This window comes from Bombina bombina, chromosome 1 (genome assembly GCF_027579735.1).
Source record: "Bombina bombina isolate aBomBom1 chromosome 1, aBomBom1.pri, whole genome shotgun sequence".
NCBI lineage: Eukaryota > Metazoa > Chordata > Amphibia > Anura > Bombinatoridae > Bombina > Bombina bombina.
This window is the reverse complement of record NC_069499.1, coordinates 1,507,431,015-1,507,455,309: the sequence shown is the minus strand read 5'-3', so window position 1 is coordinate 1,507,455,309 and position 24,295 is coordinate 1,507,431,015. Positions and strand designations below refer to the sequence as shown.

The 24,295-nt window shown below is 41.4% G+C and overlaps 1 protein-coding gene across 1 annotated transcript in view; it reads right to left on the bottom strand.

Moving 5' to 3' along the window:
• The window catches only part of BPTF (bromodomain PHD finger transcription factor), a 923,754-nt gene that overhangs the window by 181,198 nt on the left and 718,261 nt on the right, over positions 1-24,295 (bottom strand). Inside the window, exons 22-24 of the mRNA XM_053721515.1 lie at positions 2,923-3,134; positions 2,585-2,807; positions 1,418-2,448 (exon numbers count right to left, since the gene is read on the bottom strand). Coding sequence (XP_053577490.1) covers positions 1,418-2,448; positions 2,585-2,807; positions 2,923-3,134 — 1,466 coding nt within the window. The remainder of the gene's footprint in view (positions 1-1,417; positions 2,449-2,584; positions 2,808-2,922; positions 3,135-24,295) is intronic.

The window sequence follows — 24,295 nt, the reverse complement described above, 5'->3', positions numbered from 1 at the left end:
TGTGATTGTTACCCTCCTCAAACACGACTTTGAAGCCTTTTGAGCCCTTCAGAGATGTCCTGGATCATGCAGGAAGAAGCTGAATGTCTCTGTCAGTATTTTTATCTGCACAGAAAAGCACTAAAATAGGCCCTTCCCACTCATATTGCAACAGTGGAAAGCCTGTTTCTAGGCAAAAATCAAACCAGCCATGTGGAAAAAAACTAGGCCCCAATAAGTTTAGTCACCAAACATATATAAAAACGATTAACATGCCAGCAAACGTTTTATATTACACTTTTATAAGAGTATGTATCTCTGGTAATAAGCCTGATACCAGTCGCTATCACTGCATTTAAGGCTTTACTTACATTAATCCGGTATCAGCAGCATTTTCTAGCAAATTCCATCCCTAGAAAAATATTAACTGCACATACCTTATTGCAGGAAAACCTGCACGCCATTCCCTCTCTGAAGTTACCTCACTCCTCAGAATATGTGAGAACAGCAATGGATCTTAGTTACTTCTGCTAAGAACATAGAAATCACAGGCAGATTCTTCTTCTAATGCTGCCTGAGATGAAACAGTACACTCCGGTACCATTTAAAAATAACAAACTTTTGATTGAAGTTAAAAAACTAACTATAATACACCACTCTCCTCTTACCACGTCCATCTTTGTTGAGAGTTGCAAGAGAATGACTGGGTATGACAGTGAGGGGAGGAGCTATATAGCATTTCTGCTGTGGGTGATCCTCTTGCAACTTCCTGTTGGGAAGGAGAATATCCCACAAGTAATGGATGATCCGTGGACTGGATACACTTAACAAGAGAAATGTCAGCCAGTTCTGATATACCAAGTCTCCTCAGAAATAAAAGACTGAACATACCTCAATGCTGCTTGTAGCATGACACCGTTCTCCACACTGAAGATTTCTCTTGCACTACCTTCAGAAACTCTGTGGGAACCAACATGGATCTTAGTTACATCTGCTAAGGTCATCAACCTCAGGGCAGAAATCTTCTTCATTCCATATCTCCCTGAGGAAAATAGTACTCACCGGTACCATTTAAAATAAAAAACTTCTTGATTGAAGAATCTAAAACTAACACCTCACTTTACCTTCCTATTACTAACACAGGCAAAGAGAATGACTGGGGGTGGAGGGAAGGGAGGAGCTATATATACAGCAATGCTGTGGTGCTCTTTGCCACTTCCTGTTAGCAGGAGGTTAATATCCCACAAGTAAGGATGAAATCCGTGGACTCGTCGTATCTTGTAGAAGAAACCATATAATTTGCCATGTGCCTAATTACACACACTAGAATTACAATATCAATTATAAAATCAGTTATGGGGTTAAGTCAGTGCCAGGTACAATGCGATACCAAAAACTGAACTAATGTATTATTTTAAGTGGAGTATTAGATTGGTACCTGTTTCTGAATGATTTCACTCTGATTAGATCCCTGTAGGGTCTGCTCCCTTTTTATGTCTTGCTGCTTTTTCTTTTGCTGCTGTTCTCTGAGTTGTTGAATCCTCTGCAGTTGCTCCTGAACACTAGCAGCTTGAACAGTTACCACATTTTGGATCTGATGAGGCTGCATAGCACTACCTTGCTGTATCTGAAATGGCAACTGAAGCTTGATTTGCTGTGGGATACTGCCCTGTTGGGCTTGTATTTGTGCCACAACATGTGGTGGCAGGTGGGAAAGAACCTGCACCTGCTGCTGAAGCTGAGGAACAGTAATAACCTGAGGTTGAGGCTGCTGAATTTGTAACTGTGTGCGAGTTGGCGATGGTACAGTTACTTGGCTTGCTGTTTGTGGTGCAATAGCTTGGACATGAGCTTGAGGCTGAGAAGGCTGGAGTTGGTGTGCCACTGGTGCTTGAATCTGAAAGGAAGCTGGTAATGTAACCTGAACAGTATTTTGTGTTTGGCTTGGAGCCTGTGACAAGTTTTGAGATTGTGATAGGTTAAGGATTTGTGACTGGGTTTGTATAGCTGCTTGATGGGGAACCTGGATAGCAGCACGGGCCATGGATATCATATTTGTTGAAGATTTGGCTTCAGATGACACAGAGGACTGGACAGAAACTGTAGGTTGATTTTCTGAGTTCACCAGATTATCTGATGTTAGCTGGGATATAGCTGGAGGGACCTGTAGCTGTTCTAAGGATTGACTTCCGTTTGACTGAGTCAAGGTTTTGGACTGAGATGCTGAGGGGAGTTGAGGCTTAAAGGGGGTCACCAACTGATCTGGGGACAAGACTTGGGAATTCAGTTGAGCCTGAGTTGGTTGTGGAGTAGAGGTTTGGATCTGTGGTTTATCTGCTACTTCAGTTTGTAGGCGAGTTGGCACAAGAGTTGGTACTTGCAATTGAGAGGCTGGTTGAGCTGAAGCAAGTGTAGGGGGTGCCTGGACACACTGCACCTGATTTTGCGTTGCAGGTTTCTGTTCAGATGCTGCAGGTTAACAAAATCAAATTGTAAGTAAGGACATTAAAAACATATAGCAGACAAGCTTCAACAATGCAAAAACATAAATTTCTAAGAACATTAAACTATGAGCAAATACAAAACAGGTTTCATGTAATCATACCTGAAGTGGCAGTGGAAAGTGTTGAGGTCATAGTTGTGTGGGCTGGGGATACTACAGACAGTGGCGTGAACAAGAACCTTTGTATGGTACCATTTGGCATAGCAGCCTGCATTAGCTGCTGCCCTGGGCTCGGAATAACTGTCACTCCTGGAGGAATACGTTGTAATTGGCCAGTAGTTTGACCCTGTCCTTGTACCACAACTGTGAGACCCTGGGCACCACCCTAAGGAATAGAAATACTATTAGGTACATTTTCTAAGGAGGTTACCTTCATGCTTTAGATTCCAAAGTAAGCAAGACACACTACAATATCACATTAGACATTAAGATGAACTTACTTGCCCTTGAGTCAGCTGTGTAAGTTGGGCCATAGTCAATTTAACCTGACCTTGTTGGGGTCTAACAGCCTGTGGAGTTGTTGTCTGCTGCAAAGTTGGCTGTGTAGGAGTTCCCACTTTTTGTCCCCCACTTGAAACAGTGGTGCTAGCAGTTACAGCAGTGGTAACAGGTTGGCCCCTGACAATCTGTGTTACAACCTGCTGATTTTGACCTATGAAAAAAAGGACAAAAAGTAAATGAATCACAATGTACTGCTTTGCAGCATGATATAGTAAATTACTTTTTAAATGTATGGGGGAGGGAAAAGATTTAAGCTGAAATTAAGTTGTACAAGGAATATGCTTGGAATAGAAAGTTCAAAAGTCTTTTTGGTCATCATCTTCCCTAAATAAGTACCATCCATCACCTTTAGTCTCTCAGTTAACATGTAGCCTAGCTAGAAACTATTTGAGGAGAAAAGGAAGCAATTACTTTTTGCTTTTTTTCTTCTCAAAGTATAAGCATTTTTAACATTTTTTTTTTTTTTTATTTAATCGCATTTGGCGGTGAAATGGTGGCATGAAATATACCAAAATGAGCCTAGATCAATACTTTGGGTTGTCTTCTAAAAAATATATATATATATATATATATATATATACATGTCAAGGGATATTCAGGTATTCCTGACAGATATCAGGGTTCCAATGTAACTAGCGCTAATTTTGAAAAAAAGTGGTTTGGAAATAGCAAAGTGCTACTTGTATTTATTGCCCTATAACTTGCAAAAAAGCAAAGAACATGTAAACATTGGGTATTTCTAAACGCAGGACAAAATTTAGAAACTATTTAGCATGGGTGTTTTTTGGTGGTTGTAGATGTGTAACAGATTTTGGGGGTCAAAGTTAGAAAAAGTGTGTTTTTTTTTCCATTTTTTCCTCATATTTTATAATGTTTTTTTATAGTAAATTATAAGATATGATGAAAATAATGGTATCTTTAGAAAGTCCATTTAATGGCGAGAAAAACGGTATATAATATATGTGGGTACAGTAAATGAGTAAGAGGAAAATTACAGCTAAACACAAACACTGCAGAAATGTAAAAATAGTACTTGGTAAGAAAATTGAAAAATGCTCTGGTCATTAAAGGGACATTATACACTCATTTTCTCTTTGCATATATGTTTTGTAGATCTGTTTATATAGCCCATAAAGTTTGATTTTCTAAAAAATGTATATTGTTGCTTATTTTTATATAAAATTGCTGTGATTTTCTGACTCCTAACCAAGCCCCAAAGTTTGATGTGAATACCGTCAGCTACCTTCTCCAGCTTGCTCCTGTTTGTGTAAAGGGTCTTTTCATATGCAAAAGGGGGGATGTCTTATTTCCCACTTGCAATGGGCTTTCCAGCTAACTTTCCAACAGAGCTAAACAGAGTTTCTAAGTAAGTATTTAAACCTTTTATCATGGATTTTTATATCAGTATCTTGTTCTTTATAGTAGTGTCTATTACATGCAGTTATATGAAAATGAGTGTTTACTGTCCCTTTAAGGGTTAATACAAATAATTTTATCAGCATTCATCTTCCTTTATGAACATAGTTGTGTAATAAATTAAAGACATTTAGCCAAACTAAACATACATTTGAAGAACAAGCTGAGGTCAACAGCAACCTCCTAATTCCTTTCTATCTAATTGCTTCACTGCTGCTATTGGGTTAGTAATTGCAACTTAGCCTGCCATTGTACCAGTGACCACTCCTGCATTCATGTCTCCCTGTGCACAGTACATTATCAAATCTCGTGGGGACCCCCTGGGGTACTGACCCAAGTTTAAGCACAGCTTTAATTGACAGCTCAGGCTCTCCTGCAGTACAAAAGCAAAGGAGGAGGGCTTGGTGAGTACACATAATGTACTGAACACAACATATTTTGAACTTACCATTAACTCCCTACCTTTATATTCTGAGTTATAGCACAATAAATAGATTATTCTAAAATGTTGTGTTAATAGCCATCCACTTGGAAATGATCAGAAACATCAATAACACTTCCCCTTAGTGCCATTTTCCTGTTTAGTCACGTTTAGTCAAATGATTAGAGAAAATCTGAAGAAAAGTTGAAGGGGCCAATCCAAACTATGAAGGTGAGTTATATGAATGAGTAATTAACAGTAACAGTTAGCTAAAAAAACTAAATTTATGCTTACCTGATAAATTTATTTCTCTTGTGGTGTATCCAGTCCACGGATCATCCATTACTTGTGGGATATTCTCCTTCCCAACAGTAAGCTGCAAGAGGATCACCCACAGCAGAGCTGTCTATATAGCTCCTCCCCTAACTGCCACCTCCCAGTCATTCGACCGAAGACAAGCAAGAGAAAGGAGAAACTATAGGGTGCAGTGGTGACTGTAGTTTAAAAATTTAAAAACACCTGCCTTAAAAAGACAGGGCGGGCCGTGGACTGGATACACCACAAGAGAAATAAATTTATCAGGTAAGCATAAATTTTGTTTTCTCTTGTAAGGTGTATCCAGTCCACGGATCATCCATTACTTGTGGGATACCAATACCAAAGCTTTAGGACACGGATGAAGGGAGGGACAAGGCAGGTGCTTAAACGGAAGGCACCACTGCCTGTAAGACCTTTCTCCTAAAAATAGCCTCCGAAGAAGCAAAAGTATAAAATTTGTAGAATTTAGAAAAAGTATGGAGCGAAGACCAAGTCGCCGCCTTGCAAATCTGTTCAACAGAAGCCTCATTTTTAAAAGTCCATGTGGAAGCCACTGCTCTAGTGGAATGAGCTGTAATTCTTACATGAGGCTGCTGGCCAGCAGTCTCATAAGATAAGCAGATTATACTTCTTAACCAAAAGGAAAGAGAAGTTGCTGAAGCCTTTTGGCCTCTTCTCTGTCCAGAGTAAACAACAAACAATGCCGATGTTTGACGAAAATCCTTAGTAGCTTGTAAATAAAACTTTAAAGCACGAACCACGTCAAGATTATGTAATCGACGTTCCTTCTTTGAAGAAGGATTAGGACCCAGTGACGGAACAACAATCTCCTGATTGATATTCTTATTAGATACCACCTTAGGAAGAAACCCAGGTTTGGTACGCAAAACTACCTTATCTGCATGGAAGATCAGATAAGGGGAATCACACTGTAAGGCAGATAACTCTGAAACTCTTCGAGCTGAAGAAATAACTACCAAAAACAGAACTTTCCACGATAAAAGCTTGAGATCTATGGAATGCAGAGGTTCAAACGGAACCCCTTGAAGAACCTTAAGAACTAAATTTAAACTCCATGGCGGAGCAACAGGTTTAAACACAGGCTTGATTCTAACTGAAGCCTGAGAAAACACCTGAACGTCTGGAACATCCGCCAGACGCTTGTGCAAAAGAATAGACAGAGCAGAAATCTGTCCCTTTAAGGAACTAGCTGACAATCCCTTCTCCAATCCCTCTTGGAGAAAAGATAATATCCTGGGAATCCTGTCTTTACTCCATGAGTAACCCTTGGATTCACACCAATGAAGATATTTACACCATATCTTATGATAGATTTTCCTGGTGACAGGCTTTCGAGCCTGAATTAAGGTATCAATGACTGACTCGGAGAAACCGCGTTTTGATAAAATCAAGCGTTCAATCTCCAAGCAGTCAGATGCAGAGAAATTAGATTTGGATGGTTGAAAGGACCCTAAAGTAGAAGGTCCTGTCTCAGCGGTAGAGTCCATGGTGGAAGGGATGACATGTCCACCAGATCTGCATACCAAGTCCTGCGTGGCCACGCAGGTTCTATCAAAATCACCGAAGCTCTCTCCTGCTTGATCTTGGCAATCAGACGAGGGAGCAGAGGAAACGGTGGAAGCTTGGCGTTCTGATGAGACGCCATGAGATCCAATTCTGGTTTGCCTCAACGTTGAATCAACTGTGCAAACACTTCCGGATGGAGTTCCCACTCCCCCGGATGAAAAGTCTGCCGACTTAGAAAATCCGCCTCCCAGTTCTCTACTCCTGGGATATGGATAGCTGATAGATAGCAAGAGTGAACCTCTGCCCATAGAATTATTTTTGAAACCTCCAACATTGCAAGGGAACTCCTTGTTCCCCCTTGATGGTTGATGTAGGCTACTGTCGTGATATTGTCCGACTGAAATCTGATGAACCTGACCGCTGCAAGCTGAGGCCAAGCCTGAAGAGCATTAAATATCGCTCTTAGTTCCAGAATGTTTATCGGAAGGAGTGTCTCCTCCTGAGTCCACAAGCCCTGAGCCTTCAGGGAGTTCCAGACTGCACGGCTGGCATCTGTCGTTACTATAGTCCAGTCTGGCCTGCGGAAGCTCATCCCCTTGGACAGATGGACCTGAGATAGCCACCAGAGAAGAGAATCCCTGGTTTCTTGATCCAGATTTAGTAGAGGGGACAAATCTGTGTAATCCCCATTCCACTGACTGAGCATGCAAAGTTGCAGCGGTCTGAGATGTAGGCGGGCAAACGATACTATGTCCATTGCCGCTACCATTAAACCGATTACTTCCATACACTGAGCCACTGAAGGACGAGAAGTGGAATAAAGAACACGGCAAGAGTCTAGAAGTTTTGACAATCTGGCCTTTGTTAGGTAAATCTTCATTTCTACCGAATCTATCAGAGTCCCTAGGAATGAAACTTTTGTTAAAGGTGATAGAGAGCTCTTTTCTTCGTTCACCTTCCACCCATGGGACCTCAGAAATGCCAGAACAATGTCCGTGTGGGACCTGGCAACTTGAAAAGTCGACGCCTGTATCAGAATGTCGTCTAAGTAAGGGGCTACTGCTATACCCCGCGGCCTTAGGACCGCTAGAAGGGACCCTAGAACCTTTGTAAAGATTCTTGGTGCCGTGGCCAACCCGAAGGGAAGAGCCACAAACTAGTAGTGCCTGTCTAGAAAGGCAAACCTGAGAAAACGATGATGATCTTTGTGTATCGGGATGTGAAGATAAGCATTCTTTAGGTCTACGGCAGTCATATAGTGACCCTCCTGGATCATAGGAAGGATGGTTCGAATAGTCTCCATCTTGAAGGATGGAACGCTGAGAAATTTGTTTAAGATTTTGAGATCTAAGATTGGTCTGAATGTTCCCTCTTTCTTGGGAACTACAAACAGATTTGAATAGAAGCCCTGACCCTGTTCCTCCTGCGGAACTGGGTGGATCACTCCCATAATTAGAAGGTCTTGAACACAATGTAAGAATGCCTCTCTTTTTATCTGGTTTGCAGATAAAAGTGTGAGAGATGAAATCTCCCTTTTGGGGGAGAGGTTTTGAATTCCAGAAGGTAACCCTTGGACACAATTTCCAATGCCCAGGGATCCTGGACATCTCTTGCCCAAGCCTGGACGAAGAGAGAGAGTCTGCCCCCTACTAGATCAGTTTCCGGATCGGGGGCTGCTCCTTCATGCTGTCTTAGAGGCAGCAGCAGGCTTTTTGGCCTGTTTCCCCTTGTTCCAAGCCTGGTTAGGTCTCCAGACCGGCTTAGACTGGGCAAAAGTTACCTCTTGTTTTGTGTTAGAGGAAGTTGAAGCTGCACCACTCTTGAAGTTTCGAAAGGGCCGAAAACTAGACTGTTTGGTCCTTAATTTGTTGGACGTGTCTTGAGGAAGGGCGTGACCTTCTACTCCAGTGATGTCAGAAATGATCTCCTTCAGTCCAGGCCTGAATAGGGTCTGTCCTTTGAAGGGAATGTTGAGAAGTTTAGACTTTGAAGTCACGTCAGCTGACCAGCATTTAAGCCATAGCGCCCTGCGCGCCTGAATAGCAAAACCTGAATTTATAGCCGTTAGCTTGGTTAAATGAACAACGGCATCAGAAACAAATGAATTGGCTAGCTTAAGGGCCCTAAGCTTGTCAATAATATCTTCCAACAGGGTTTCAACCTGTAGAGCCTCCTCTAGGGACTCAAACCAGAAAGCCGCAGCAGCAGTGACTGGGACAATGCATGCAAGAGGCTGGAGAATAAAACCTTGTTGAATAAAAATTTTCTTAAGGTAACCCTCTAATTTTTTATCCATTGGATCTAGAAAAGCACAACTGTCCTTGACATTGATAGTGGTACGCTTAGCTAGAGTAGAAACTGCTCCCTCCACCTTAGGGACCGTCTGCCATAAGTCCCGTGTAGCGGCGTCTATAGGAAACATCTTTTTAAAAACAGGAGGGGGAGAGAACGGTACACCTGGTCTATCCCATTCCTTTGTAATAATTTCAGAAAACCTTTTAGGGATTGGAAAAAACTATTTATGCTTACCTGATAAATTTATTTCTCTTGTAGTGTATCCAGTCCACGGATCATCCATTACTTGTGGGATATTCTCCTTCCCAACAGGAAGTTGCAAGAGGATCACCCACAGCAGAGCTGCTATATAGCTCCTCCCCTCACTGCCATATCCAGTCATTCGACCGAAACAAGACGAGAAAGGAGAAACCATAGGGTGCAGTGGTGACTGTAGTTTAATTAAAATTTAGACCTTCCTGAAAAGGACAGGGCGGGCCGTGGACTGGATACACTACAAGACAAATAAATTTATCAGGTAAGCATAAATTATGTTTTCTCTTGTTAAGTGTATCCAGTCCACGGATCATCCATTACCAATACCAAAGCTAAAGTACACGGATGATGGGAGGGACAAGGCAGGAACTTAAACGGAAGGAACCACTGCATGTAGAACCTTTCTCCCAAAAACAGCCTCCGAAGAAGCAAAAGTATCAAATTTGTAAAATTTGGAAAAGGTATGAAGCAAAGACCAAGTTGCAGCCTTGCAAATCTGTTCAACAGAGGCCTCATTTTTAAAGGCCCAGGTGGAAGCCACAGCTCTAGTAGAATGAGCTGTAATCCTTTCAGGAGGCTGCTGTCCAGCAGTCTCATAGGCTAAACGGATTATACTCCGAAGCCAAAAAGAAAGAGAGGTTGCCGAGGCCTTCTGACCTCTCCTCTGTCCAGAGTAAACAACAAACAGGTTAGATGTTTGGCGAAAGTCTTTAGTAGCCTGTAAGTAAAACTTCAAGGCACGGACTACGTCTAGATTATGCAAAAGACATTCCTTCTTTGAAGAAGGATTAGGACATAATGATGGAACAACAATCTCTTGATTGATATTCTTGTTAGAAACCACCTTAGGTAAAAACCCAGGTTATGTACGCAGAACAACTTTATCTGAATGAAAGATCAGATAAGGAGAATCACAATGTAAGGCAGATAACTCCGAGACTCTTCGAGCCGAGGAAATAGCCATCAGAAAAAGAACTTTCCATGAAAGAAGTTTGATATCAATAGAATGAAGGGGTTCAAACGGAACCCCTTGAAGAACTTTAAGAACCAAGTTTAAGCTCCATGGAGGAGCAACAGGTTTAAACACAGGCTTAATTCTAACTAAAGCCTGATAAAATGCCTGAACGTCTGGAACTTCTGCCAGACGCTTGTGTAAAAGAATAGACAGAGCAGAAATCTGTCCCTTTAAAGAACTAGCTGATAATCCTTTGTCCAAACCCTCTTGGAGGAAGGACAATATCCTAGGAATCCTAACCCTACTCCATGAGTAATTCTTGGATTCACACCAATGAAGATATTTACGCTATATCTTGTGGTAAAACATAATTTATGTAAGAACTTACCTGATAAATTCATTTCTTTCATATTAGCAAGAGTCCATGAGCTAGTGACGTAACGGATATACATTCCTACCAGGAGGGGCAAAGTTTCCCAAACCTCAAAATGCCTATAAATACACCCCTCACCACACCCACAATTCAGTTTAACGAATAGCCAAGAAGTGGGGTGATAAAAAAGTGCGAAAGCATATAAAATAAGGAATTGGAATAATTGTGCTTTATACAAAAATCATAACCACCACAAAAAAAGGGCGGGCCTCATGGACTCTTGCTAATATGAAAGAAATGAATTTATCAGGTAAGTTCTTACATAAATTATGTTTTCTTTCATGTAATTAGCAAGAGTCCATGAGCTAGTGACGTATGGGATAATGATTACCCAAGATGTGGATCTTTCCACGCAAGAGTCACTAGAGAGGGAGGGATAAAATAAAGACAGCCAATTCCTGCTGAAAAATAATCCACACCCAAAATAAAGTTTAAAGAAAAACATAAGCAGAAGATTCAAACTGAAACCGCTGCCTGAAGTACTTTTCTACCAAAAACTGCTTCAGAAGAAGAAAATACATCAAAATGGTAGAATTTAGTAAAAGTATGCAAAGAGGACCAAGTTGCTGCTTTGCAAATCTGATCAATCGAAGCTTCATTCCTAAACGCCCAGGAAGTAGAAACTGACCTAGTAGAATGAGCTGTAATCCTTTGAGGCGGAGTTTTACCCGACTCAACATAGGCAAGATGAATTAAAGATTTCAACCAAGATGCCAAAGAAATGGCAGAAGCTTTCTGGCCTTTTCTAGAACCGGAAAAGATAACAAATAAACTAGAAGTCTTTCGGAAAGACTTAGTAGCTTCAACATAATATTTCAAAGCTCTAACAACATCCAAAGAATGCAACGATTTCTCCTTAGAATTCTTAGGATTAGGACATAATGAAGGAACCACAATTTCTCTACTAATGTTGTTGGAATTCACAACTTTAGGTAAAAATTCAAAAGAAGTTCGCAACACCGCCTTATCCTGATGAAAAATCAGAAAAGGAGACTCACAAGAAAGAGCAGATAATTCAGAAACTCTTCTGGCAGAAGAGATTGCCAAAAGGAACAAAACTTTCCAAGAAAGTAATTTAATGTCCAATGAATGCATAGGTTCAAACGGAGGAGCTTGAAGAGCCCCCAGAACCAAATTCAAACTCCAAGGTGGAGAAATTGACTTAATGACAGGTTTTATACGAACCAAAGCTTGTACAAAACAATGAATATCAGGAAGATTAGCAATCTTTCTGTGAAAAAGAACAGAAAGAGCAGAGATTTGTCCTTTCAAAGAACTTGCGGATAAACCTTTATCTAAACCATCCTGAAGAAACTGTAAAATTCTCGGGATTCTAAAAGAATGCCAAGAAAAATGATGAGAAAGACACCAAGAAATATAAGTCCTCCAGACTCTATAATATATCTCTCTGGATACAGATTTACGAGCCTGTAACATAGTATTAATCACAGAGTCAGAGAAACCTCTTTGACCAAGAATCAAGCGTTCAATCTCCATACCTTTAAATTTAAGGATTTGAGATCCTGATGGAAAAAAGGACCTTGCGACAGAAGGTCTGGTCGTAGTGGAAGAGTCCACGGATGGCAAGAGGCCATCCGGACAAGATCCGCATACCAAAACCTGTGAGGCCATGCCGGAGCTACCAGCAGAACAAACGAGCATTCCTTCAGAATCTTGGAGATTACTCTTGGAAGAAGAACTAGAGGCGGAAAGATATAAGCAGGATGATACTTCCAAGGAAGTGATAATGCATCCACTGCTTCCGCCTGAGGATCCCGGGATCTGGACAGATACCTGGGAAGTTTCTTGTTTAGATGAGACGCCATCAGATCTATTTCTGGAAGCTCCCACATTTGAACAATCTGAAGAAATACCTCTGGGTGAAGAGACCATTCGCCCGGATGCAACGTTTGGCGACTGAGATAATCCGCTTCCCAATTGTCTATACCTGGGATATGAACCGCAGAGATTAGACAGGAGCTGGATTCCGCCCAAACCAGAATTCGAGATACTTCTTTCATAGCCAGAGGACTGTGAGTCCCTCCTTGATGATTGATGTATGCCACAGTTGTGACATTGTCTGTCTGAAAGCAAATGAACGATTCTCTCTTCAGAAGAGGCCAAGACTGAAGAGCTCTGAAAATTGCACGGAGTTCCAAAATATTGATCGGTAATCTCACCTCCTGAGATTCCCAAACTCCTTGTGCCGTCAGAGATCCCCACACAGCTCCCCAACCTGTGAGACTTGCATCTGTTGAAATTACAGTCCAGGTCGGAAGCACAAAAGAAGCCCCCTGAATTAAACGATGGTGATCTGTCCACCACGTTAGAGAGTGTCGTACAATCGGTTTTAAAGATATTAATTGAGATATCTTTGTGTAATCCTTGCACCATTGATTCAGCATACAGAGCTGAAGAGGTCGCATGCGAAAACGAGCAAAGGGGATCGTGTCCGATGCAGCAGTCATAAGACCTAGAATTTCCATGCATAAGGCTACCGAAGGGAATGATTGTGACTGAAGGTTTCGACAAGCTGAAATCAATTTTAGACGTCTCTTGTCTGTTAAAGACAGAGTCATGGACACTGAATCTATCTGGAAACCCAGAAAGGTTACCCTTGTCTGAGGAATCAATGAACTTTTTGGTGAATTGATCCTCCAACCATGATCTTGAAGAAACAACACAAGTCGATTCGTATGAGATTCTGCTAAATGTAAAGACTGAGCAAGTACCAAGATATCGTCCAAATAAGGAAATACCACAATACCCTGTTCTCTGATTACAGACAGAAGGGCACCGAGAACCTTTGTAAAAATTCTTGGAGCTGTAGCTAGGCCAAACGGCAGAGCCACAAACTGGTAATGCTTGTCCAGAAAAGAGAATCTCAGGAACTGATAATGATCTGGATGAATCGGAATATGCAGATATGCATCCTGTAAATCTATTGTGGACATATAATGCCCTTGCTGAACAAAAGGCAAGATAGTCCTTACAGTTACCATTTTGAACGTTGGTATCCTTACATAACGATTCAATATTTTTAGATCCAGAACTGGTCTGAAGGAATTCTCCTTCTTTGGTACAATGAAGAGATTTGAATAAAACCCCATCCCCTGTTCCAGAACTGGAACTGGCATAATTACTCCAGCCAACTCTAGATCTGAAACACAATTCAGAAATGCTTGAGCTTTCACTGGATTTACTGGGACACGGGAAAGAAAAAATCTCTTTGCAGGAGGTCTCATCTTGAAACCAATTCTGTACCCTTCTGAAACAATGTTCTGAATCCAAAGATTGTGAACAGAATTGATCCAAATTTCTTTGAAAAAACGTAACCTGCCCCCTACCAGCTGAGCTGGAATGAGGGCCGCACCTTCATGTGGACTTAGAAGCAGGCTTTGCCTTTCTAGAAGGCTTGGATTTATTCCAGACTGGAGATGGTTTCCAAACTGAAACTGCTCCTGAGGATGAAGGATCAGGCTTTTGTTCTTTGTTGAAACGAAAGGAACGAAAACGATTATTAGCCCTGTTTTTACCCTTAGATTTTTTATCCTGTGGTAAAAAAGTTCCTTTCCCACCAGTAACAGTTGAGATAATGGAATCCAACTGAGAACCAAATCATTTGTTACCCTGGAAAGAAATGGAAAGTAGAGTTGATTTAGAAGCCATATCAGCATTCCAAGTTTTAAGCCATAAAGCTCTTCTAGCTAAAATAGCTAGAGACATAAACCTGACATCAACTCTGATAATATCAAAAATGGCATCACAGATAAAATTATTAGCATGCTGAAGAAGAATAATAATATTATGAGAATCATGATCTGTTACTTGTTGCGCTAAAGTCTCCAACCAAAAAGTTGAAGCTGCAGCAACATCAGCCAAAGATATAGCAGGTCTAAGAAGATTACCTGAACACAGATAAGCTTTTCTTAGAAAGGATTCAATTTTCCTATCTAAAGGATCTTTAAACGAAGTACCATCTGACGTAGGAATAGTAGTACGTTTAGCAAGGGTAGAAATAGCCCCATCAACCTTAGGGATTTTGTCCCAAAATTCTAATCTGTCAGACGGCACAGGATATAATTGCTTAAAACGTTTAGAAGGAGTAAATGAATTACCCAATTTATCCCATTCTCTGGAAATTACTTCAGAAATAGCATTAGGAACAGGAAAAACTTCTGGAATAACCACAGGAGATTTAAACACCTTATCTAAACGTTTAGAATTAGTATCAAGAGGACCAGAATCCTCTATTTCTAAAGCAATTAGTACTTCTTTAAGTAAAGAACGAATAAATTCCATTTTAAATAAATATGAAGATTTATCAGCATCAATCTCTGAGACAGAATCCTCTGAACCAGAAGAGTCATCAGAATCAGAATGATGATGTTCATTTAAAAATTCATCTGTAGAGAGAGAAGTTTTAAAAGATTTTTTATGTTTACTAGAAGGAGAAATAACAGACATAGCCTTCTTGATGGATTCAGAAACAAAACCTCTTATGTTATCAGGAACATTCTGCACCTTAGATGTTGAGGGAACTGCAACAGGCAATGGTACATCATGACAATTAATACAAACAACAGCCGGAGGAATAGCTACCAAAAGTTTACAGCAGATACACTTAGCTTTGGTAGTTCCAGCACTAGACAGCGATTTTCCTGAAGTATCTTCTGACTCAGATGCAACGTGAGACATCTTGCAATATGTAAGAGAAAAAACAACATATAAAGCAAAATTGATCAAATTCCTTAAATGACAGTTTCAGGAATGGGAAAAAATGCCAATAAACAAGCTTCTAATAACCAGAAGCAAAGAAAAAATCAGACTGAAATAATGTGGAGACAAAAGCGACGCCCATATTTTTTGGCGCCAAATAATACGCCCACATTGTTTGTCGCCTAAATGCTTTTTGGCGCAAAAAATTACGCCACATCCGGAACGCCGACATTTTTGGCGCAAAAGGACGTCAAAAAATGACGCAACTTCCGGCGACACGTATGACGCCGGAAACAGAAAAGATTTTTTGCGCCAAAAAAGTCCACGCCAAGAATGACGCAATAAAATGAAGCATTTTCAGCCCCCGCGAGCCTAACAGCCCACAGGGAAAAAAAGTCAAATTTTTAAGGTAAGAAAAAATGATTGATTCAAACGCATTATCCCAAATATGAAACTGACTGTCTGAAAATAAGGAATGTTGAACATTCTGAGTCAAGGCAAATAAATGTTTGAATACATATATTTAGAACTTTATAAATAAAGTGCCCAACCATAGCTTAGAGTGTCACAGAAAATAAGATTTACTTACCCCAGGACACTCATCTACACGTTTGTAGAAAGCCAAACCAGTACTGAAACGAAAATCAGCAGAGGTAATGGTATATAAATAAGAGTATATCGTCGATCTGAAAAGGGAGGTAAGAGATGAATCTCTACGACCGATAACAGAGAACCTATGAAATAGACCCCGTAGAAGGAGATCACTGCATTCAAATAGGCAATACTCTCCTCACATCCCTCTGACATTCACTGCACGCTGAGAGGAAAACCGGGCTCCAACTTGCTGCGGAGCGCATATCAACGTAGAATCTAGCACAAACTTACTTCACCACCTTCATAGGAGGCAAAGTTTGTAAAACTGAATTGTGGGTGTGGTGAGGGGTGTATTTATAGGCATTTTGAGGTTTGGGAAACTTTGCCCCTCCTGGTAGGAATGTATATCCCATACGTCACTAGCTCATGGACTCTTGCTAATTACATGAAAGAAATTTTCCTGGTGACAGGCTTTCGTGCCTGTATTAAGGTATCAAGCGTTCAATCTCCATGCAGTCAGTCTCAGCACCGCTAGAAGGGACCCTAGCACCTTTGTGAAAATTCTGAGAGCAGTGGCTAAACCGAATGGAAGAGCCACGAACTGATAACGTTTGTCCAGAAAGGCGAACCTCAGGAACTGATGATGATCTTTGTGGATAGGAATATGCAGGTACGCATCCTTTAAGTCCACGGTAGTCATATATTGACCCTCCTGGATTGTTGGTAAAATCGTCCGAATGGTTTCCATTTTGAAAGATGGAACTCTGAGGAATTTGTTTAGAATTTTTAAATCCAGAATTGGTCTGAAGGTTCCCTCTTTTTTGGGAACTACGAACAGGTTTGAGTAAAAACCCAGGCCTTGTTCCGCTGTTGGAACTGGGTGTATCACTCCCATCTTTAATAGGTCTCCTACGCAATGTAAGAATGCCTGTCTCTTTATCTGGTCTGAAGATAAGCGAGACATGTGGAACCTTCCCCTTGGAGGAAGTTCCTTGAACTCTAGAAGATACCCCTGAGAGACTATTTCTAGTGCCCAGGGATCCGGAACATCTCTTGCCCAAGCCTGAGCAAAGAGAGAAAGTCTGCCCCCTACTAGATCCAGTCCCGGATCGGGGGCTACCCCTTCATGCTGTCTTGGTAGCAGCAGCAGGCTTCTTGGCCTGTTTACCCTTGTTCCAGCCTTGCAATGGTTTCCATGCTGGTTTAGGCTGGGAAGCGTTGCCTTCTTGTCTAGAGGCTGCAGAGTTAGGATTTGGTCCGTTCCTGAAATTGCGAAAGGAACGAAAATTAGATTTGTTCTTAGCCTTGAAAGGCTTATCCTGTGGGAGGGCATGGCCCTTACCACCAGTAATATCAGAAATAATCTCTTTCAATTCCGGCCCAAAAAGGGTCTTACCCTTGAAAGGAATATTAAGCAATTTAGTTTTGGACAACACATCCGCCAACCAAGATTTTAGCCAAAGCGCTCTACGCGCCACTATAGCAAAACCTGAATTTTTCGCCGCTAACTTAGCCAATTGGAAAGCGGCATCCAAGATAAAGGAATTAGCCAACTTCAGCGCGTGAATTCTGTCCATGACTTCATCATATGGAGTCTCCTTTTGGAGCGAATTTTCTAGTTCCTCGAACCAAAAAGACGCTGCCGTGGTGACAGGAATAATGCACGAAATTGGTTGAAGAAAGAAACCTTGCTGGACAAATATCTTTTTTAGCAATCCTTCCAATTTTTTATCCATAGGATCTTTGAAAGCGCAACTGTCCTCAATAGGAATAGTTGTGCGCTTGGCTAGCGTTGAAACTGCCCCCTCAACCTTAGGAACCGTTTGCCATGTGTCCCTTCTGGGGTCGACAATGGGGAACTTTTTCTTGAATATAGGAGGTGGAACAAAAAGGTATACCTGGCCTTTCCCACTCCTTAGTCACTATGTCCGCCACCCTCTTGGGTATCGGAAAGGCATCAGCGTGCACTGGGACCTCTAAGAATTTGTCCATTTTGAACAGCTTCTCTAGAATTACCAAAGAATCACAATCATCGAGCGTAGTTAGCACCTCCTTAAGCAGGGCGCGGAGATGTTCTAACTTAAATTTAAATGCCACGATATCAGGTTCTGCCTGCTGAGAAACTTTTCCTGAATCAGAAACTTCCCCTTCAGACAGACCCTCCCTCACTGCCAATTCAGATTGATGTGAGGGTACAACAGATAAGTTATCGTCAGCGCCAACTTGCTCATCCTCTCTGTTTAAAACTGAGCAATCACGCTTTCTAGGAAATGATGGCAGTTTGGATAATAAATTTGCTATAGAATTATCCATTACTGCAGTTAATTGCTGCACAGTAACAAGCATTGGCGCGCTAGATGTACTAGGTATCGCCTGCGTGGGCAAAACTGGTGTTGACACAGAAGGAGAGGATGAGGAACTATCCCCACTATCTTCATCTTGGGCAATTCTATTAAATGTGACATCACTGTCCTGACTTTGTTTGGACGCCCTGGCACATTTTGCACAAATAGTTAAAGGGGGAACCACCTTGGCCTCTATACACACAGAACATATGCTATCTGAAGGTACAGACATGTTAGACAGAATTTGGCAGGCTAATAATGCAATAAAAACGTTTTTAAACAAAACCGTTACTGTCCCTTTAAATAATAAAAAGGCACCCTTTATTTCTGCAAGTTTGAAAAACTATGAAGGCAAAATCCGATTTTTACAAAATTTGCACCCCAGAGTCCTAATGCCTTGAAAGTATTGCACACCAAGTTTCAAGACTTTAACCCTTAAAATGAGCAAACCGGAGCTATTTGTTCAAATCAACAATCTTAACACACTACAATCACTGCCACAGCCTTGCTGCGGCTTTTTACCTTCCCTGAGAGTTATTTACCACTGAAGTAAACCTTCCTGAGTCCGTTTTTTGAGCCACAGGACCCCTCACATGAAGCTGCATGCACTGCCTTGGAAGAAAACTGCGCAATTGAGGCGCGAAAATGGGGCCTCCTTCCTCTGAGTGAAGGGGCCTTTCTGACTGGAATAGTAGTCTAACCAACTGCCAGGCGAAAAAAATGTTCCCAAAGGGTTTTTAATTACACAAACACACTCTAAATGCCATATAAATATGATATAAACCAATAGATTTAGCCCACAATAGTGTCAACCAGTATAGAGCCCATTTATAAGCCTTAATCTGTTATGAGTCTAAGAAAATGGCTTACTTATCCCTTAAGGGAAAAACTGACAGTCTTCTAGCATTAACATGTCTTGTTAGAAATATGACTGATCATACCTGAAGCAGATAAGCCTGCAAACTGTTCCCCCCAACTGAAGTTCTCTGGTTTCAACAGCCCTGCGTGGGAACAGTAATGGATTTTAGTTACTAGTGCTAAAATCATATTCCTCTTTAACAGAAATCTTCTTCATTTTCTGTTGTAGAGTAAATAGTACAAACCGGCACTATTTTAAAATAACAAACTCTTGATAGAAGAATAAAAAACTACAACTAACACCACATACTCTTTACCATACCCGTGGAGATGCTACTTGTTCAGAGCGGCAAAGAGAATGACTGGGGGGCGGAGCCAGAGGGGGGGCTATATGGACAGCTCTTGCTGTGTGCTCTCTTTGCCATTTCCTGTAGGGGAAGAGAATATCCCACAAGTAAGGATGAAGCCGTGGACCGGACACACCAATGTTGGAGAAAAGGCAGTTACACTAACAAAATTTTTACAGTGTATGTAACAAGTCAGCAGAGCATTGCACCCACTTGCAAATGGATGATTAACCCCTTAATAACAAAAACGGAATAATAAATGACAAAAACGTTTTTTAAACACAGTCACAACTGCCACAGTCTACTGTGGTTGTTACCCTCCTCAAACACGACTTTGAAGCCTTTTGAGCCCTTCAGAGATGTCCTGTATCATGCAGAGGGAAGCTGAATGTCTCTGTCAGTATTTTTATCTGCACAGAAAAGCACTAAAATAGGCCCTTCCCACTCATATTAAAACAACAACAGTGGAAAGCCTCAGGAAACTGTTTCTAGGCAAAAATCAAGCCAGCCATGTGGAAAAAAAACTAGGCCCCAATAAGTTTTATCACCAAGCATATATAAAAACGATTAAACATGCCAGCAAACGTTTTATATGTATCTCTGTTAATAAGCCTGATACCAGTCGCTATCACTGCATTTAAGGCTTTACTTACATTAATCCGGTATCAGCAGCATTTTTCTAGCAAATTCCATCCCTAGAAATATGTTAACTGCACATACCTTATTGCAGGAAAACCTGCACGCCATTCCCCCTCTGAAGTTACCTCACTCCTCAGAATATGTGAGAACGGCAGTGGATCTTAGTTACTTCTGCTAAGATCATAGAAATCACAGGCAGATTCTTCTTCTAATGCTGCCTGAGATGAAACAGTACACTCCGGTACCATTAAAAAATAACAAACTTTTGATTGAAGTTAAAAAACTAACTATAATACACCACTCTCCTCTTACTACGTCCATCTTTGTTGAGAGTTGCAAGAGAATGACTGGGTATGGCAGTGAGGGGAGGAGCTATATAGCAGCTCTGCTGTGGGTGATCCTCTTGCAACTTCCTGTTGGGAAGGAGAATATCCCACAAGTAATGGATGATCCGTGGACTGGATACACTTAACAAGAGAAACATCAGTGTAAGTAGGTACTGCATAGTATTAATCCAATCTACATAATTTCTCTGGGACTACAATAGTGTCACAGTCGTCCAGAGTTGCTAAAACCTCCCTGAGCAATACGCGGAGGTGTTCAAGCTTAAATTTAAATGTAGACATATCAGAATCAGAATGAAGTATCTTCCCTGAATCAGAAAGCTCACCCACAGATTTAAGCTCCCCTACTTCAGCTTCAGTATAATGTGAGGGTGTATCAGACATAGCTACTAAAGCGTCAGAGAGCTCTGTATTTATTCTAGTCCCAGAGCTGTCTCGCTTTCCTTGCAATCCTGGCAGTTTAGATAATACCTCTGTAAGGGTATGATTCATCACTGCCGCCATGTCTTGCAAGGTATACGCAATGGGCGCGCTAGATATACTAGGCGTCCCCTGAGCAGGATTTATAGGATCTGACACGTGGGGAGAGTTAGACGGCATAACTTCCTCCTTGTCAATTTCTTCTGGTGATAATTTTTTTAAAGCCAGAATATGGTCTTTGTACTCTATAGTAAAATCAGTGCATTTGGTACACATTCTAAGAGGGGGTTCCACAATGGCTTCTAAACATAATGAACAATGAGTTTCCTCTATGTCAGACATGTTTAAACAGACTAGTAATGAGACCAGCAAGCTTGGAAAACACTTTAATAACTGTGAACAAGCAGAAAATAAAAACGGTACTGTGCCTTTAAGAGAAAAAAACAATCACAGAAACTACAAAACAGTGAAAAAAGCAGTAAATCTTACGAAATTTTTACAGTGTGTATAATAGGCTAAAAGAGCATTGCACCCACTTGCAAATGGAGGATTAACCCCTTAGTTTCAAAACCGGATCAAAAAAATGATATAAACGTTTTTAAACAGTCACACAAAACTGCCACAGCTCTACTGTGGCCCTACCTGTCCATACAACGACTTTGGAAGGCATAAAAACCCTTTAGAGAGGTCCTAAATGTTCAAGGGACTCCTTCAGGGAAGCTGGATGTCTCAAACTGCAAAAACTAATGCACAATTTAGGCCCAAAAAAGGCCCCCTCCCAGCCTGTACTCACAGTGAGAGGGCCTAAAAAAAACTATCCCTAGGCAAAATCTAGTCAGCCATGTGGAGAAAACTGGGCCCCAGAATAAAGTTTTATCACCAATATGTAATAAACGTTCATACACCTTCAGCAAACGTTATATCTATTCAGTAATGTGAGTAAATAAAAAAAAAATATTACCCTTTACAGCAAGCATGATACCAGTCGTTATTAAATCACTGTAATCAGGCTTACCTTAAATAAATCCGGTATTGTCAGCATTTTCTAGCATATCATTTCTCTAGAAAAATTTTAAACTGCACATACCTCATAGCAGGAGACCCTGCACGCTATTCCCCCAGCTGAAGTTACCTCATCTCTTCAGTTATGTGTGAGAACAGCAATGGATCTTAGTTACAACCTGCTAAGATCATCAAAGACCACAGGCAGACTCTTCTTCAACTTTCTGCCTGAGGCTAAAATAGTACAACTCCGGTACCATTTGAAAATAACAAACTTTTGATTGAAGATAAACTACATTAATGCACCACATCTCTCTAGCTACTTCCTATCTTGTCGAGAGCTGCAAGAGAATGACTGGGAGGTGGCAGTTAGGGGAGGAGCTATATAAACAGCTCTGCTGTGGGTGATCCTCTTGCAGCTTCCTGTTGGGAAGGAGAATATCCCACAAGTAATGGATGATCCGTGGACTGGATACACCTTACAAGAGAAAACTAAATTTATGCTTACTTGATAAATTTCTTTCCGGACATGAAGAGTCCACAACTTCATTCCAATTACTAATGGGATATTCAACTCCTGGCTCTTCTAGTACCACCGCTTGAAGAACCTTTCTCCCGAAAGAAGCCTCAGCCAAGGCAAAAGTATTAAATTTGTATTATTTGGAAAAAGTATGCAAAGAGGACCATGTTGCCGCCTTGCAAATTTGTTCCACAGAAGCTTCATTTTTAAAAGCCCAGGAAGAGGAGACAGCCCTAGTAGAATGAGCCGTAATCCTCTCAGGAGGCTGTTGTCCAGCTGTCTCATAAGCTAAACAGATAACACTTCATAACCAGAAGGGTAGTAGAAGTGGCCTTCTGACCCTTACACTTACCAGAGAAAACAACAAACAGGGTAGAAGATTGCGGAAAATCTTTAGTCACTTGAAGGTAAAATTTTAGAACACCCACAACATCCAGGTTATGCAAAACACGTTCCTTACGGGAAGGAGGATTGGGACAAAAAGAAGCAACAACAATTTCTTGATTATATTTCGATCCGACACTACCTTAGGGAGAAAAGACAGCTTTGTACGAAGGACCACATTATATGCATGAAAAATAAGGTAAGGGGAATCACACTGCAGAGCCGAAAGCTCAGAAACTCTACGAGCGAAAGAAATAGCAAGAAGAAACAAAACCTTCCAAGATAACAATTATATATCAACAGAATGCACCGGCTCAAATGTAGCCTGCTGCAAAACCTTAACGAGGTTAAGACTCCAAGAAAGAGCAACAGGTTTAAACACATGCCTGATTCTAAATAGGGCCTGAACAAAAGCTTGAACATCTGGCAAATCCGACAGAAGTTTGTGCAAAATGACAGTGCAGAAATCTGACCGTCAGAGTACTGATTGACAAACCTTCCTCCAGGCCATCCTGAAGAAAAGATAGAATGCGGGGAATCCTCACCCGACTCCAGAAGAAACCTTTAGATTTGCACCAATAAAAAGGTATTTAATACCTTAAGATAAATCTTGCGAGTAACAGGTTTACAAACCTGAAGCATGTTATTAACGACCGCCTCAGAAAAACCACGTCTAGCCAAAACTAGGCGTTTAATCTCCAAGTAGTTAGCTTCAGAGAATCTAGATTTGAATGGAGAAGGGACCCTGAAGTAGAAGGTCCTTCCTCAGAGGTAACCTCCAAGGTGGAAGAGATGACATCTTCACCAGATCCGCGAACCAGATCCTCCGAGGCCATGCAGGAGCTATTAGAATTACAGATGCTCTCTCCTGTTTGATACGAGCAGTGGAAGGAGAACAAACTAAGGAAACAGGTATGCCAGAGAGAAGTTTCAAGGAACCGCCAGAGCATCTATCAGGGTGGCCTGAGGATCTCTTGAACTTGAACCGTAACGAGGAAGCTTGGCGTTTTGACGAGACGCCATCAGATCCAACTCCGGCACCAACCACTTGAGGGTTAACCTGGAGAACACTTCCGGATGGACAGCCTACTCCCCAGGATGAAAAATATGTCTGCTCAGGAAATCCGCCTCCCAGTTGTCCACTCCTGGAATGTGGATGGCAGATAGAAGACAATTGTGAGCTTCCGCCCACTGCAGAATGCAAATCGCCTCCTTCATGGCCAAGGAACTCAGAGCTCCTCCCTGGTGGTTGATGTAAGCCACTGAGGTGATATTGTCCAACTGAAACCTGATAAACTGGGCTAAGGACAACTGAGACCAGGCTATCAGAGCATTGAGGATCTCTCTCAACTCCAAGATGTTTATTGGGAGAGAAGACTCCTCCTGAGACCCTAGGCCCCGAGCCTTTAATGAGTCCCAGACTGCTCCCCAGCCTAGCAGGCTGGCATCCGTGGTCACAATCACCCAGGAGGGTTTCCGGAAGCATGTGCCCTGAGACAGATGATCCTGAGAAATCCACC